The sequence below is a fragment of the Phycodurus eques genome, chromosome 19, assembly GCF_024500275.1.
Source record: "Phycodurus eques isolate BA_2022a chromosome 19, UOR_Pequ_1.1, whole genome shotgun sequence".
Lineage (NCBI taxonomy): Eukaryota > Metazoa > Chordata > Actinopteri > Syngnathiformes > Syngnathidae > Phycodurus > Phycodurus eques.
The window spans coordinates 17,356,768-17,370,766 of record NC_084543.1 but is presented as its reverse complement, the minus strand read 5'-3'; the positions used below and the strand labels follow the sequence as shown (position 1 = coordinate 17,370,766).

The 13,999-nt window shown below is 43.2% G+C and overlaps 1 protein-coding gene across 2 annotated transcripts in view; it reads left to right on the top strand.

The window, feature by feature from the left end:
- The window catches only part of ryr2a (ryanodine receptor 2a (cardiac)), a 355,011-nt gene that overhangs the window by 73,626 nt on the left and 267,386 nt on the right, over positions 1–13,999 (top strand). For both annotated transcript variants that reach the window (XM_061705277.1, XM_061705276.1), the window contains exons 19-27: positions 1,133–1,325; positions 1,421–1,625; positions 2,104–2,208; positions 3,494–3,597; positions 5,365–5,448; positions 5,540–5,699; positions 8,993–9,140; positions 9,231–9,331; positions 9,564–9,668. In XM_061705277.1, the coding sequence (XP_061561261.1) occupies positions 1,133–1,325; positions 1,421–1,625; positions 2,104–2,208; positions 3,494–3,597; positions 5,365–5,448; positions 5,540–5,699; positions 8,993–9,140; positions 9,231–9,331; positions 9,564–9,668 (1,205 nt within the window). The remainder of the gene's footprint in view (positions 1–1,132; positions 1,326–1,420; positions 1,626–2,103; positions 2,209–3,493; positions 3,598–5,364; positions 5,449–5,539; positions 5,700–8,992; positions 9,141–9,230; positions 9,332–9,563; positions 9,669–13,999) is intronic.

The window sequence follows — 13,999 nt, the reverse complement described above, 5'->3', positions numbered from 1 at the left end:
TTCCATTTAAAGACAAATTTTCTAACCGTGGACTGATGAACATCAAGACTTTTAGTGGCACTTTTGTAACATTTTCCCGCTTTATACAAGTCAACACTAGTTAATCGTATGTCTTCTGGAAGGTCTTTTGAGTGAGGCTTAGTCCACAACAAACATTCCTACTTGACGAGAGACAATTCTAAACTGTTGTGTTTTCTTGTGAACAACGCAGCTGTAAGCCACACTTCCAATCTTGTCTTATTGATTGGACTCGAGCTTGGCTCAGACCTGACTCTAATTAGCTCTTGAAGAATCTGTAGCCTAAAGGTTCACTTACCTTAATAACAATAAATCTTGTGATTTATTTATTTAAATATCTTTTTTAACTTGTCCTGTTCAGCTGCATGGCCTTGCAGAATGGTGGATCTGTATGCCTTTGTGCTGGAACAGTTTTTCTGTACAACAGGGGAATTTGAATTACTGCCTCTGCTTATTTTTTTACAGTTTTTAATTATTCTGATGTTTATTGAAAATGCAGCCGGACAGAAAAGGGTTTTAGGGTACAGACAGGTGACAGAGTAGACAAGGGTAATAGGGGTAAGAACCACAGCAGAACAATAGTGAGACAGATATTTGAACACAAGTAACATTACAACAGTCAAATTGTGTTATTATTTGTGGATTGGGGGGGGGGGGGGTACACCTGGTGAGGAAATGCAATAGCTAACCAAGAGAACAAGATGAGGGAGGATAGAAAAGGGCAGGACAGGATCTGGGAAATGAGGACGCCAGTGCTCCTGATGAGAGGTGCGGTGGGATTCTTTTTTAGTGTCTAAACACCTGTGAGAACCTGTGAGTTTATATGTCAGTATCACCTGTTATTAGTGGTCCCAGCACAAGCAATTAAAGCCGATAGCGTGTCTCTTGAACTTATTAGTGAATGAACACCATATCACATGCATGTTAGTCAACTGGGGACCCTGAATGAGATGTGAGTGTGCCCAACGTGCGGAGTATGTACAGTGTGAGTACTAAAAATGTGCAGTGTGTGTGAAGTAAGAGGCTAGACTCCTAGCAGAAATTTAAGAAATATCCAAGAATTCACGTACTTTTTCCTCCCGCTATTTATGTAATGCAACTTTTTTTTGTGCAGGCTGTATTGGGAAGACTGTCAGCTCACCCAACCAGCACCTTCTGAGAGCAGATGATGTTGTGAGCTGCTGCTTGGACCTTAGTGTGCCCAGTATCTCCTTCCGGATCAACGGCCAACCGGTTCAGGGCATGTTTGAGAACTTCAACTCTGATGGCCTCTTTTTCCCTGTGGCCAGCTTCTCTGCTGGAATAAAGTCAGTGCATTACTCAAAGCTAATCACCCATAATCATTGATATCAGTCCAATGGTAACGACTTTACCTGCTCCTTGCCGTCTTGTTTTTGTAAAGGCTTCGTTTCCTCCTTGGGGGTCGCCATGGAGAGTTTAAGTTTCTCCCTCCTCCAGGTTATGCTCCGTGCTTTGAGGCCGTGCTGCCCAGAGAGAAACTAAAACTTGGGCCCAGTCAACACCAGCCTGCAGCCGGGGACCTTTTGGGACCCACTGTCACCATGAGCCAGGCAGCATTCACACCCATGCCTGTAAACACCAGCCAGGTACAGATGCCTGCATTATTAGATAATAGATTGATAGACAGGCAGACTTTGTTTATTCCAGAAGGGAAATTATAGTATGCGAACATACATAATTTTCTGGAGTTGAGGCTAAGCCTCCAAATCGATGCAATTGGCATTAAGTCTTGATCATCCTTTCAAGGATTCACCATGAAAAAGGCATTGTACAGCCCCATTCATTACTTTGATTGTTCTTATCATATACTGTATTCATTTTTTAATACCTCATTTTGCATCATTGGAGGGCTAAACTATTAGTAACAACACAACATTTTTAGTTGTCTGATTTTAAACTTCAATTTACATTATTACTTCCAAAACTCTCCCTTGCAGGCATGGAAAAACAGCACGAAAATCAAAAAGAATATCCTGTGAATTGCAAATAAGGGCCACACCTCTACCACTATAGTGAAGAGGAATTTATGCTGCTCCCTGTTCTTTTTTGTGTGTCTGTGTGTAGATTGTTTTGCCATTTCACTTAGAGAGGATAAAGGATAAGCTTGCAGAAAACATCCATGAGCTGTGGGTGATGAACAAGATTGAATTTGGCTGGACCTACGGTGTAGTGAGTATTGACATCCTAATCGCTCTGCCTATCCATCCATCCATCCATCCCTCCCTATTCCCCTCCCTCCCTCCCTCCATCCATCCATTTTCTGAGCCGCTTATCCTCACAAGGGTCACGGGAGTGCTGGAGCCAATCCCAGCTATCATCGGGCAGGAGGCGGGGTACAGCCTGAACTGGTTGCCAGCCAATCGCAGGGCACATATAAACAAAGAACCATTCGCACTCACATTCACACCTACGGGAAATTTAGAGTCTTCAATTAACCTACCATGCATGTTTTTTTTGGGGATGTGGTAGGAAAACAGAGTGCCCGGAGAAAACCCACACAGGCACAGGGAGAACATGCAAACCCCACACAGGCGGGGTCGAGGATTGAACACCAGACCTCAGAACTGTGGTGCAGAGTTCTCAAAGTAATCACCAACAGTATGCAAATAGTGCATTATGATAAAACAGTGAGTGCACGAATAATGTAATGTCCCAACATACAGGTGCAAAATAGGCAGGATGTTACATTGAAATTGTAAGCCAACAGTTGAAGAGTTGATGGTAAGATGGAAGAAGCTGTTGGAATTGCTGCTGGTTTTAGTTTGCATTGTTCCATAGCGCCTACCTGAGGGAAGGAGCTGGAATAGATGGGGACCAGGATGTTGAGAGTCCAAGAGGCTCTTGCATGCCCTAGTCTTAGTTCTGGCAGCGTGCAAGTCGTCAAGAGTGCATAGGTGGGTACCGATAATTTTTTTCGGCAGCCTAGACTGTCTGTTGCAGTCTGATTTTGTCCTTTGTGGCAGCACCAAACCAGAATGTGATGGATGAACACAGAAGCGATTCAGTAACTGCTGTGTAGAACTACCTCAACAGCTCCTGTGGCAGGCCATGCTTCCTCATCTTCCTCACCTCAGGAAGTACATCCTGTGGTGGGTCTTTCTGAGGATGGAGTTGTTTGTCTCCCACTTCAAGTCCTGAGAGACTGTAATTCCCAGGAACTTGAATGTCTTGACGGTTGACACAGGGCTGTTGGACAGCGTGTGGCGAAGGATGTTTCCTGAAGTCCATGATAATTTAAAACTCAACCAATCAGAGGATGGAAAATGCTGATGTCACTCTAAGCCAGCTAGCAGACCTTGTTTAGTGACTCTGAAATTTTATTGATTAAAAAAAAAAAATTCTTCCATTGCTAATAGTGTATATGGGCCAACACTTATGGCATTGAATGCCTTGGGCAAGATTTGATTGGATTAAAAAAATAATAATAATAATTCAATGTATGTGTGTTTTCCAGATTCGAGATGACACCAAGAGGCAGCACCCATGTCTGGTGGAGTTCTCCAAGTTGGCGGAACAGGAACGAAGTTACAACTTACAGATGTCTGTGGAAACTCTCAAGTAAAGTATTGCTGCGTCATTAAAAAAAACTGTAGAATCTCGAAGGTCAAACAACAAATCCATTCTAGGAAGCTTGTTAACCAATTTGCTCATGAGTCTAAGCAGCTTTTTCCATAGAAAATAATAGAAATCGAGATTATTCGTCCCACGTTCAAACTACCAGCATATGTTTTTTTTATATAATTGGTTAGTTATCATAAAAGTGCAAAATTAAGTCAACCCCTGATAATAATTAGATGTGGACAATAAAACGAGTCTTGACTTTAATGACAAATGATAATTATTTTTTTTAATTATCGTTTGTCACACAAGCTTAAAACAAGGTTATCTGTGGTGGTGCACAGTCTTGGAATGTCTATGCCCTTTGGGAGGCCCCCACAATTACATGAAGTTGAATGCATTCAAAACACGACACCCCAAAACTCACTCAGTAGCGCCCCATAGAAAATTTGTCCCCGACAACCCTAATCGACACGAAATTGGTGGACGTCAATCATAACTGGAGACAACACCAAGTCGCAAGGACCCATGCCTTAAACCAAACAGGAAGTGTGCCATTTTGGTTTAAATTAGCCATTTTAAGTGTATTCCAAGGCTCATACAATGACAAACTCCTACTTGGTAATTCAGAGGTATTGTAATTTTTCGTGTATAATGCACATTGCACATTCCCACATATTTGTGCACATTATTGAAAAGTCAATAGTGCACATTATACATAAGTATAGGGGAAAATGGAAAGCACTTTCACTTTTTATAAATGTATGCCGCCATCTCGAGGTTATGAAAAAGCTATACACTTTCATTCAAATATGCCATCGGCACCTAGAGGTTATGAAAAAGGTGTAGCCTACACTTTCATTCCAATATGACAGGGGTACGTATGACTGCATATATGTACAGGTGTGCTCATAAGTTTACATAACCTGGCAGAATTTGTGTAATAGTTGTTTTTTTAAAATACGACTAATGACTGAACAACAACCATCATTAATTTGTTTCTGGTTATGTTTTGTTTAATTATAATAATTTCCTGAAATGCTTGACCGTTTAATTTGAATACCATTAAAATTAAATGAAGTGTTTCGCCTGGCCCTTCATGTTTTCTTTGTACTCATCTTACAAATTCTGCTTGGGTAATCAAGCATATGCGCACCACTGTGTGTTTTCTCATTTACTAAATAAAAGTAGGGCTGTGAATTTCAAAATAAGAGCAATTAAATAAAAATTAATAAAGTATTAGTAAGTTGTAGTAATTATTACGTGTTCAAATAAAGTGCTTAACTTCCGAATAATTCTTTGAAAACAGAAGAACTACAGATAATACTTCATGTTTTGATCATATGGGTAGAAGCAAAATCATGGATTGTAAAAATGCATTATACATAGGGAGAAGGGTTTTCCAAAATTTTGAGGTCAACTTTGGGGGTGCGTATTATATTATATATAGGTACGCATTATACATGAGAAGTTACTGTAGTTGTGTAGTAGTGCGTTGTCGTCTAGCCGCAATAGGGCACCGTTTCGTGTTTCGTCTCAGGAATCTGTCAATCTCTCGCAATGTTGCACCATGCTCCACCAGTTCGCATGAATGTAGCATTAAGGCATCTAATGTGGGCATAGTGTTAATGTTGGATGATACAGGTCGAGGATTTGCCATGAAGAGGGTGAGTTTATACCCCAATATGAACATGTCACTAAGGATTTTGTATGTGCGTGCGTGCGTGCGTGCGTGTGTGTGTGTGTGTGTGTGTGTGTGTGTAACAGAACTCTCCTTGCTTTGGGGTGCCATGTCGGTCTTTCAGATGAACATGCTATGGAGAAAGTCAAAAGTGTAAAACTGTCATCAAAGTGAGTTACCTTCATTAAAGATGAACATGTTAAGCTTGCCAGACGGGTGATGTTCTAATAGTGTTGCACTTTATAACTCTTATCTTTGCAGCTATGAGTTGTCCAGTGGTTACAAACCTGCTCCCCTGGACCTTTATCATATCAAACTGACCTCCACTCAGGAAGCCATGGTGGACAAATTGGCTGAAAATGCACACAATGTCTGGGCAAGAGACCGCATCCGCCAGGGTTGGACCTATGGAATTCAACAGGTCGGCATTGTTGTCAGTGTGTGTCAGACCATCAATAGTGGGCGATAGTGGCAAGTGACAAACGTATGATAGCTAGCAAGTCGGTGGAAGGGGTTGAACGACTTAATATTTTTTTCTAGTCGATGCTAAGGTGATGATGGTCGAGTCGACTTCGACTAATCAATGATGTGATTTTTATTTTATTTTCTTTGTCGTCAGTGCCTCCAAACATAAGCTGCCTCATTCACTCCCCAGCCGGCCTCAGTTGCACAGGCCCCACTCCCCCGACTCGTTCATCCAATCACATTCGTTAACTCGCTCATCCAATCACATTCAGATACCTTCATGGCCTCGCAGACATTCGGAACTTGTAAAACTCTTATCAATTCACCGAACACAACTGCCGGGTCTCGACTCGCTACTGTATATTATCACAACAACAACAAAAATGCACGAGGAGGGAATTATTTGCAATAATGTATTGTAGCAGACCGGCAGTTGTATTACGTGGATTGTTTCAATAGTTAAAAAAAACAAAAAACGACTGTCTGTGAGACCCTGACGGTGTCTTTGTTTTATGTTTGGATGAGTGGAGAAAAGGTTGGATGACTTCTTTGGTGACATTAACTGTTCATTTTCAGAATGAAGAGGTTATTGATCAACAACTCCAGTATGGTCTTTTTTTAGTGTTACAGGAGGGTGGTTAATGTATTTGTGAGGATTTAAGGCTGCTCGTCAGCTAGCATTAGCGGATGCCTTTTCAGATGGGCATGCATAGCACTTGTGCTTTTGCGATATTTAAGGGGTAGGCTTTCAAATTGTGCAAGTGACCATCCTACTGGGCTCCTTTTTCGTAAAATGGTGCCACATGCTTGAGGCACCACTGCTAGTTTGCTACTTGGACCCACCAATTTTTGATTTCAGCGAGGCATGCGTGTTGTTGCCAAAACACGTGATTGGCAATTAATCAACCTCAAGCTATTACCCTCATTGCTGAGTGGTAAAGTTGACTCCAACCCCTAGTTGGTGAAATTCTGAAATTTCCGTTTGTCTGTGTAAGGTGAAGAAATGAAGTATCTCATTCTGGCATGTTTTTAAGACTATTAATTATTACGTACTAAAAGAGAAACCAAGTCAAAAGAGTGCATTCAGCCAAGTATCTAATCCACTTATTTTCTGACTCCCATGATAACAGTTCACTAAACCTTGACATGAGAGGGGAAGGCCCTGACCCAAATACCAAGAAAAGGCCAAACATAGATTACACTCAGAAACCTAATAAGGTTAAGCACAGTGTGAGCATGTGTGTGTATGTGTGTGTGTGTGTGTGTGTGTGTGTGTGTGTGTGTGTGTGTGTGTGTGTGCGTGCGAGAGTGTGAGACAGGGATTACAGGATGGCACGTATCCCCAAAGAAGCATGTTTTACAGTGACCTATGACCATAAAACAGGGTTAAGATGCACATTCAAAACAACAAAGCGATGGCCAGTGCATTTTTTTTTATATTTGTTTGTATTTTTTTCAATTCCATTTGCTATTTTTGGTTTTTGTTCCAAAATGTATTGGCATCTTTTCCCTTGCATTCGCGATTCTCCAACTACAACCCCAATTCCAATGAAGTTGGGATGTTGTGTTAAACATAAATAAAAACAGAATACAATAATTTGCAAATCATGTTCAACCTATATTTAATTGAATACACTACAAAGACAAAATATTTAATGTTCAAACTGATAAACTTGATTGTTTTTAGCAAATAATCATAAACCTCAATTTTATGGCTGCAACACGTTCCAAAAAAGCTGGGACAGGTGGCAAAAAAGACAGAAATCTCAGGAATGCTCATCAAACACCTGTTTGGAACATCACACAGGTGAACAGGCTCATTGGGAACAGGTGGGTGCCATTATTGGGTATAAAAGGAGCTTCCCTGAATAGCACAAGCAAAGATGGGGCGAGGTTCACCTACCTCTTTGTCAACAAGTGCGTGAGAAAATAGTCGAACAGTTTAAGGACAATGTTCCTCAATGTACAATTGCAAGGATTTTAGGGATTTCATCATCTACGGTCCATAATATCATCAAAAGTTTCAGAGAATCTGGAGAAATCACTGCATGTAAGCGGCAAGTCCGAAAACAACATGCCCATGACCTTCGATCCCTCCGGGGGCACTGCATCAAAAACTGGCATCAATGTGGAAAGGATATCACCACGTGGGCTCAGGAACACTTCAGAAAACCAATGTCAGTAAATACAGTCGGCGCTACATCCGTAAGTGCAACTTGAAACTCTACTATGCAAAGCAAAAGCCATTTATCAACAACACCCAGAAACGCCGCCGGCTTCTCTGGGCCCGAGCTCATCTAAGATTGACTGATGCAAAGTGGAAGAGTGTTCTGTGGTCCGACGAGTCCACATTTCAAATTGTTATTGGAAATTGTGGACGTCGTGTTATCCGGGCCAAAGAGGAAAAGAACCATCCGGACTGTTAATGGACGCAAAGTTAAAAAACCAGCATCTGTGATGGTATGTGGCTGTGTTAGTGCCAATGGCATGGGTAACTTACACATTTGTGAAGGCACCATTAATGCTGAAAGGTACATACAGGTTTTGGAGAACCATATGCTGCCATCCAAGCAACGTCTTTTTCATGGAGACCCCTGCTTATTTCAGCAAGACAATGCCAAACCACATTCTGCACGTGTTACAACAGCATGGCTTCATAGTAAAAGAGTGCGGATACTAGACTGGCCTGCCTGCAGTCCAGACCTGTCTCCCATTGAAAATGTGTGGCGCATGATGAAGTGTAAAATACGACAACAGAGGCCCCGGACTGTTGAACAGCTGAAGCTGGACATCAAGCAAGAATGGGAAAGAATTCAACCACCAACAAAGCTTCAACAATTAGTGTCCTCAGTTCCCAAACGTTTATTGAATGTTGTGAAAAGAAAAGGTCATGTGTAACACAGTGGTAAACATGACCCTGTCCCAGCTTTTTTGGAACGTGTTGCAGCCATAAAATTCTAAGTTAATGATTATTTGCTAAAAACAATAAAGTTTATCAGTTTGAACATTAAATATATTGTCTTTGTAGTGTATTCAATTAAATAAAGGTTTAACATGATTTGCACATCATTGTATTCTGTTTTTATTTATGTTTAACACAACGTCCCAACTTCATTGGAATTGGGGTTGGATATGGCATCGCCAGCGTATGTACTGATGCCTAATTTGTGACCATAGAAACCCAACCTAAAATATCCAAAGTGGAACGTCAACGTGTTCTCTTTTCTTGTGTTCACATTTGCCTGCCAGGATGTGAAGAATCGCAGAAATCCTCGTCTGGTGCCCTACAGTCTTTTGGATGAGAGAACCAAGAAGTCAAACAAAGATAGTCTAAGAGAAGCTGTCAGAACTCTGCTGGGTTATGGGTACAACCTGGAAGCTCCTGACCAGGACCACAGTATAATACCTACTTTCCACTGCATCACTCTATCCATAGTATCTCATTTGATGTGGCTTACTGTCTGCCCCCTCTTGTTTCTTTAAATAGCTCATTTTGATCACAGCAATATGTCTGCTGAAAGGTTCCGGATCTTCAGAGCTGAAAGATCCTACTGTGTGAATTCAGCAAAGTGGTACTTTGAGCTAGAGGTAAGGGGGAAATATGGGAACAGGATCGTCCAACTACAGCATACTGCATTATGCAGAATTAAATCACTCTTAACATTAAAAGGGTTGGCTGTTTTTGAGACAAAATGTGTTTTGGTAGATCATAGATTTAAATCTGTTGTATGATATCCGGGATCCACGCAAACATCAAGTTACTGTTAGTTTTCTTTTGTCATTTCTTTCACAACTGCATGTGTCCCTGCATTTGTCTCAGGTAGTGACAGCAGGAGAGATTAGGGTTGGCTGGGCAAGACCAGGATGTCTACCAGATCTAGAATTGGGTTCTGATGAAAAGGCCTTTGTCTTTGATGGATTCAAGGTAGCTACATTTCTCTGATGCAGTTTTCTCCGATTCCACATGGACTGCTTGAAATGCTTTGGTTGACTGTTCAAAAGTATTGGAATAGTGAGGCAAAACATTTGAGTTTGACATCAAAGATCAATACAACACAAAGAGAACATTTTATTTTCAGGTATCTACATCCGAATTAGGTACAGAACATCCATCCATCCATCCATTTTCTGAGCCGCTTATCCTCACAAGGGTCATGGGAGTGCTGGAACCTATCCCAGCTATCAACGGGCAGGAGGCGGGGCACACCCCGAACTGGTTGCTAGCCAATCGCAAGGCACAAAGAAACAAACAACCATTCGCACTTGCATTCACACCTACGGGCAATTTACAGTCTTCAATGAACCTAGCGTGCATGTTTTCGGGACGTGGGAGGAAACCAGAGTACCCAGAGAAAACCCACGCAGGCACAGGGAGAACATGCAAACTCCACACGGGCGGGGCCGGGAATCGAATCCAAGTCCTCAGAACTGTGAGACAGACGCGCTAACCAGTCGTCCTCAACTGTTCTGCCTACATAACATTATTATTATTGTTATTATTATTATTTTAAGCAAAAGTATTGGAACATATAGACATATGATAGATTAAAGTGAATAAAACTTGATTACCTATTTGCAAATTTTTTGCTTGCAACAACTGCATGAAGCCTGTGACCCATTGCCATCACCAAACACATTTTCCTTTTCCGTTTCCTTTTCCAGGCTTTCACACAAGCATATACTCCCCTTCAGTGTCTGTTTTAGCAGATAATGTGCATAAATCAAAATTTGAAACTTTGCATAGACATTTAGCGCTAATTATTTTTTGAATGATGAATGCAACAAAACACACCTGTCAGTCGCATTCAAATACTTTTGCTCGCATGAAGAATGGCTGTGTTCAAACATATATCTAATCAAAAGACACGTACCTGGAAATAAATGTGGTTAATCTGTGGTATCATATTCATCTATTGATGTAAAACCCAATGGTTTCGGTCGACTGCACTGGTCCAATACGTTTGGAGTGGAGTGTATGCATTCATTGTGTTGATTATTCAGAATTTTCCTGAGATATGAATCAGTGTCGATGGTTGTCTATATGTGCAAACATCAATCCGCTTTCTGTAGTCTATATGGCCAAGATGGCGCCTACCAGTGTGGTCCCCTCGGTAATGCGCTCTCTAGTATTGTCTTTGTTTTTGTGTTTTTCGTCCGTCTTTGGAGACCTTACACGACTCACTTACACAAGGGGAGACCTGCTAACCATCAAGGAGGCTACTCCGGACGTTCTGTCACCAACTTTCGAATATCCGCTCAGTTTTTTCCCCGAGTTACTCACCGGAGCGGCGTCCGCGGTTTTCGGCGCATGGAGAAGGAAGCGGCGCCACAGAGGGAAACGAGCCGGCATTCAGGTGAAACTCCGCAAGAGAGGACACAGATTGGAGTTCCCGTCGATCCGCCTCGCGAATGTACGCTCCCTACCCAACAAAATGGACGAGCTTCATCTTCTGTTAAAAACCAGAAAGACTTCGGACATTCCGCGGCCATGTGCTTCACGGAGACCTGGCTTTGCGACGCTGTACCCGATGGCGCCGTCATGCTTCCCGGCTTCAACATTCATCGAGCGGACCGCGACATGGAATCATCGGGGAAAACAAAGGGCGGCAGGATATGCCTCCATATCAACGAAAAATGGTGTACGGACACCACGGTGCTCAGCACACACTGCTGCCCGCATTTGGAGTCGCTATTCTTAAACTGTAAACCATTCTACTCGCCACATGAGTTTGCATCGTTCATACTGGCTGGAGTCTATATTACGCCTCAAGCTAACACGAACGCCGCATTGCTAACGCTCGCCGAACAAGTCAACGAAATTGAAAAAAAACCACCCGGACCCACCCCTCATTATTCTCGTTAACAAAGCTAAACTCAACCACGAACTCCCTAAATACAAGCAGCACATCGACTGTCCTACCAGGGAAAATAATACTTTAGACCACTGCTACACTATGGTAAAAAACGCATACCGTGCTATACCTCGTGCAGCCCTGGGCTCGTCTGATCACTGCTTAATTCACTTAATACCGACGTACAGGCAAGAACTTAAATGCGCGAAGCCTACAGTGAAAAAAAAGTGGACCAATGAAGCCAAGATGGAACTTCAAAGCTGTTTAGACTGCACAGACTGGAGTGTCTTTGAAAATTCAGCTGGCAGCTTGGATGAATATACGGACACTGTCACATCCTATATCAGTTTCTGTGAAGATGTGTGTGTACCAACAAAATCATTTCGCACATTCAACAACAACAAGCCGTGGTTCACTGCTAAACTTAAGCAGCTCCGCCAAGCTAAGGAGGACGCATATCAGAGCGGGGACAGGGCCCTGTATAATCGAGCTAGTTTCACACCACACACCCACCCGGCCGCACCCGCGACCACAACCACACCTCTGACTTCTGCGTTAACCATCCATGAACAGGATGTGAGACGCATCTTCAAACAACAGAAGATTAACAAAGCGGCAGGCCCGGACCATGTGTCCCCATCCTGCCTCAAAGTCTGCGCGGACCAGCTCGCTCCAGTCTTCACTCAGATCTTCAACAGATCTTTGGAAATGTGCGAAGTTCCATCCTGTTTCAAACGCTCCACCATCATTCCAGTCCCCAAGAAACCTGCAATCTCTGGTCTGAATGACTACAGGCCTGTCGCTTTGACATCTGTGGCCATGAAGTCCTTTGAACGTCTCGTGCTGGAACACCTCAAGAGTGTCACAGGTCCCCTGCTGGACCTCCTGCAGTTTGCCTACCAAGCGAACAGGTCTGCGGATGATGCAGTCAACATGGGACTGCACTTTATCCTAGAACACCTCGACAGTGCAGGGACCTACGCGAGGATCTTGTTCGTGGACTTCAGCTCAGCGTTCAACACCATCATCCCTGAACTCCTTTCAACCAACCTTCTCCAGCTCAGCGTCTCACCTGCCATCTGCCAGTGAATTTACAGCTTTCTGACGGGCAGGACACAGCAGGTCAGGCTGTGGGAGGCGACCTCATCCACACGCAGCATCAGCACTGGGGCGCCCCAAGGTTGTGTCCTCTCTCCGCTGCTCTTCTCTCTCTACACGAACGACTGCACCTCAGCGCACCCGACTGTCAAACTCCTGAAGTTTGCAGACGATACCATTGTCATCGGCCTCATCAAGGACAGTGACGAGTCTGCATATCGACAGGAAGCGGAGCGGCTGGAGCTGTGGTGCGTCCGACACAACCTGGAGCTGAACACGCTCAAGACTGTAGAGATGATCGTGGACTTCAGGAGGCATCCTTTGCCACAGCTGCCCCTCACGTTGTCCAGCTGCCTTGTGTCAACCGTCGAGACCTTCAAGTTCCTGGGAATTACAATCTCTCAGGACCTGAAGTGGGCGACCAACATCAACTCCGTCCTCAAAAAGGCCAAGCAGAGGATGTACTTCCTGCGGCTTCTGAGAAAGCACGGCCTGCCACCGGAGCTGCTGAGACAGTTCTACACAGCGGTCATCGAATCGGTCCTGTGTTCTTCCATCACAGTCTGGTTTGGTGCTGCTACAAAAAAAGACAAACTCCGACTGCAACGGACAATCAAAACTGCTGAAAGGATTGTCGGTACCCCCCTACCCACCATTGAGGACTTGCATATACTGGCCACTCATGCCAGAGTAGCATTTGCTCCATTTGCACACTAATTGAGGAGTATCTGTAACATTTGCACAACCAACATTGCCCCAGATGATCGCACTACTCGTCACTTTAAACCGGATACACTCCTTGAAGTCTCAGCGCCCCTTGCACAATGGTCATTGCACCGGACTATTGCAATATTAGTCGTTCGAACTGCTCTAAGTGCTAGAGGACTCTGCATCTTTTTGCACAATTGTTTTTTGTCAATGTCTTTATGTCCCCAAAGTGTTCTGTAAATTGACTGTCTGTTGTACTAGAGCGGCTCCAACTACCGGAGACAAATTCCTTGTGTGTTTTGGACATACTTGGCAAATAAAGATGATTCTGATTCTGTAGCACCTCATTCGGGTCACAGGTGAGTTTCAGCCTATCCTAGCTGACTTTGGACAAGAAATGCACCCTGAACTCGTACTAAAAAGAATAATGAAGAGCATATTGTGTACACTTGTTGATGACTGTCTTCACTGTGTTACATTGTATATTTAATGCCTTGGACATTCTTTTGTACTGTTCTCCTTACTGATACCGTCAAACAATGAGATTCCCCTGATGCTGTGGAAGCTCCCTGCAGCTCATGGCGTGTGCTGTAAGATG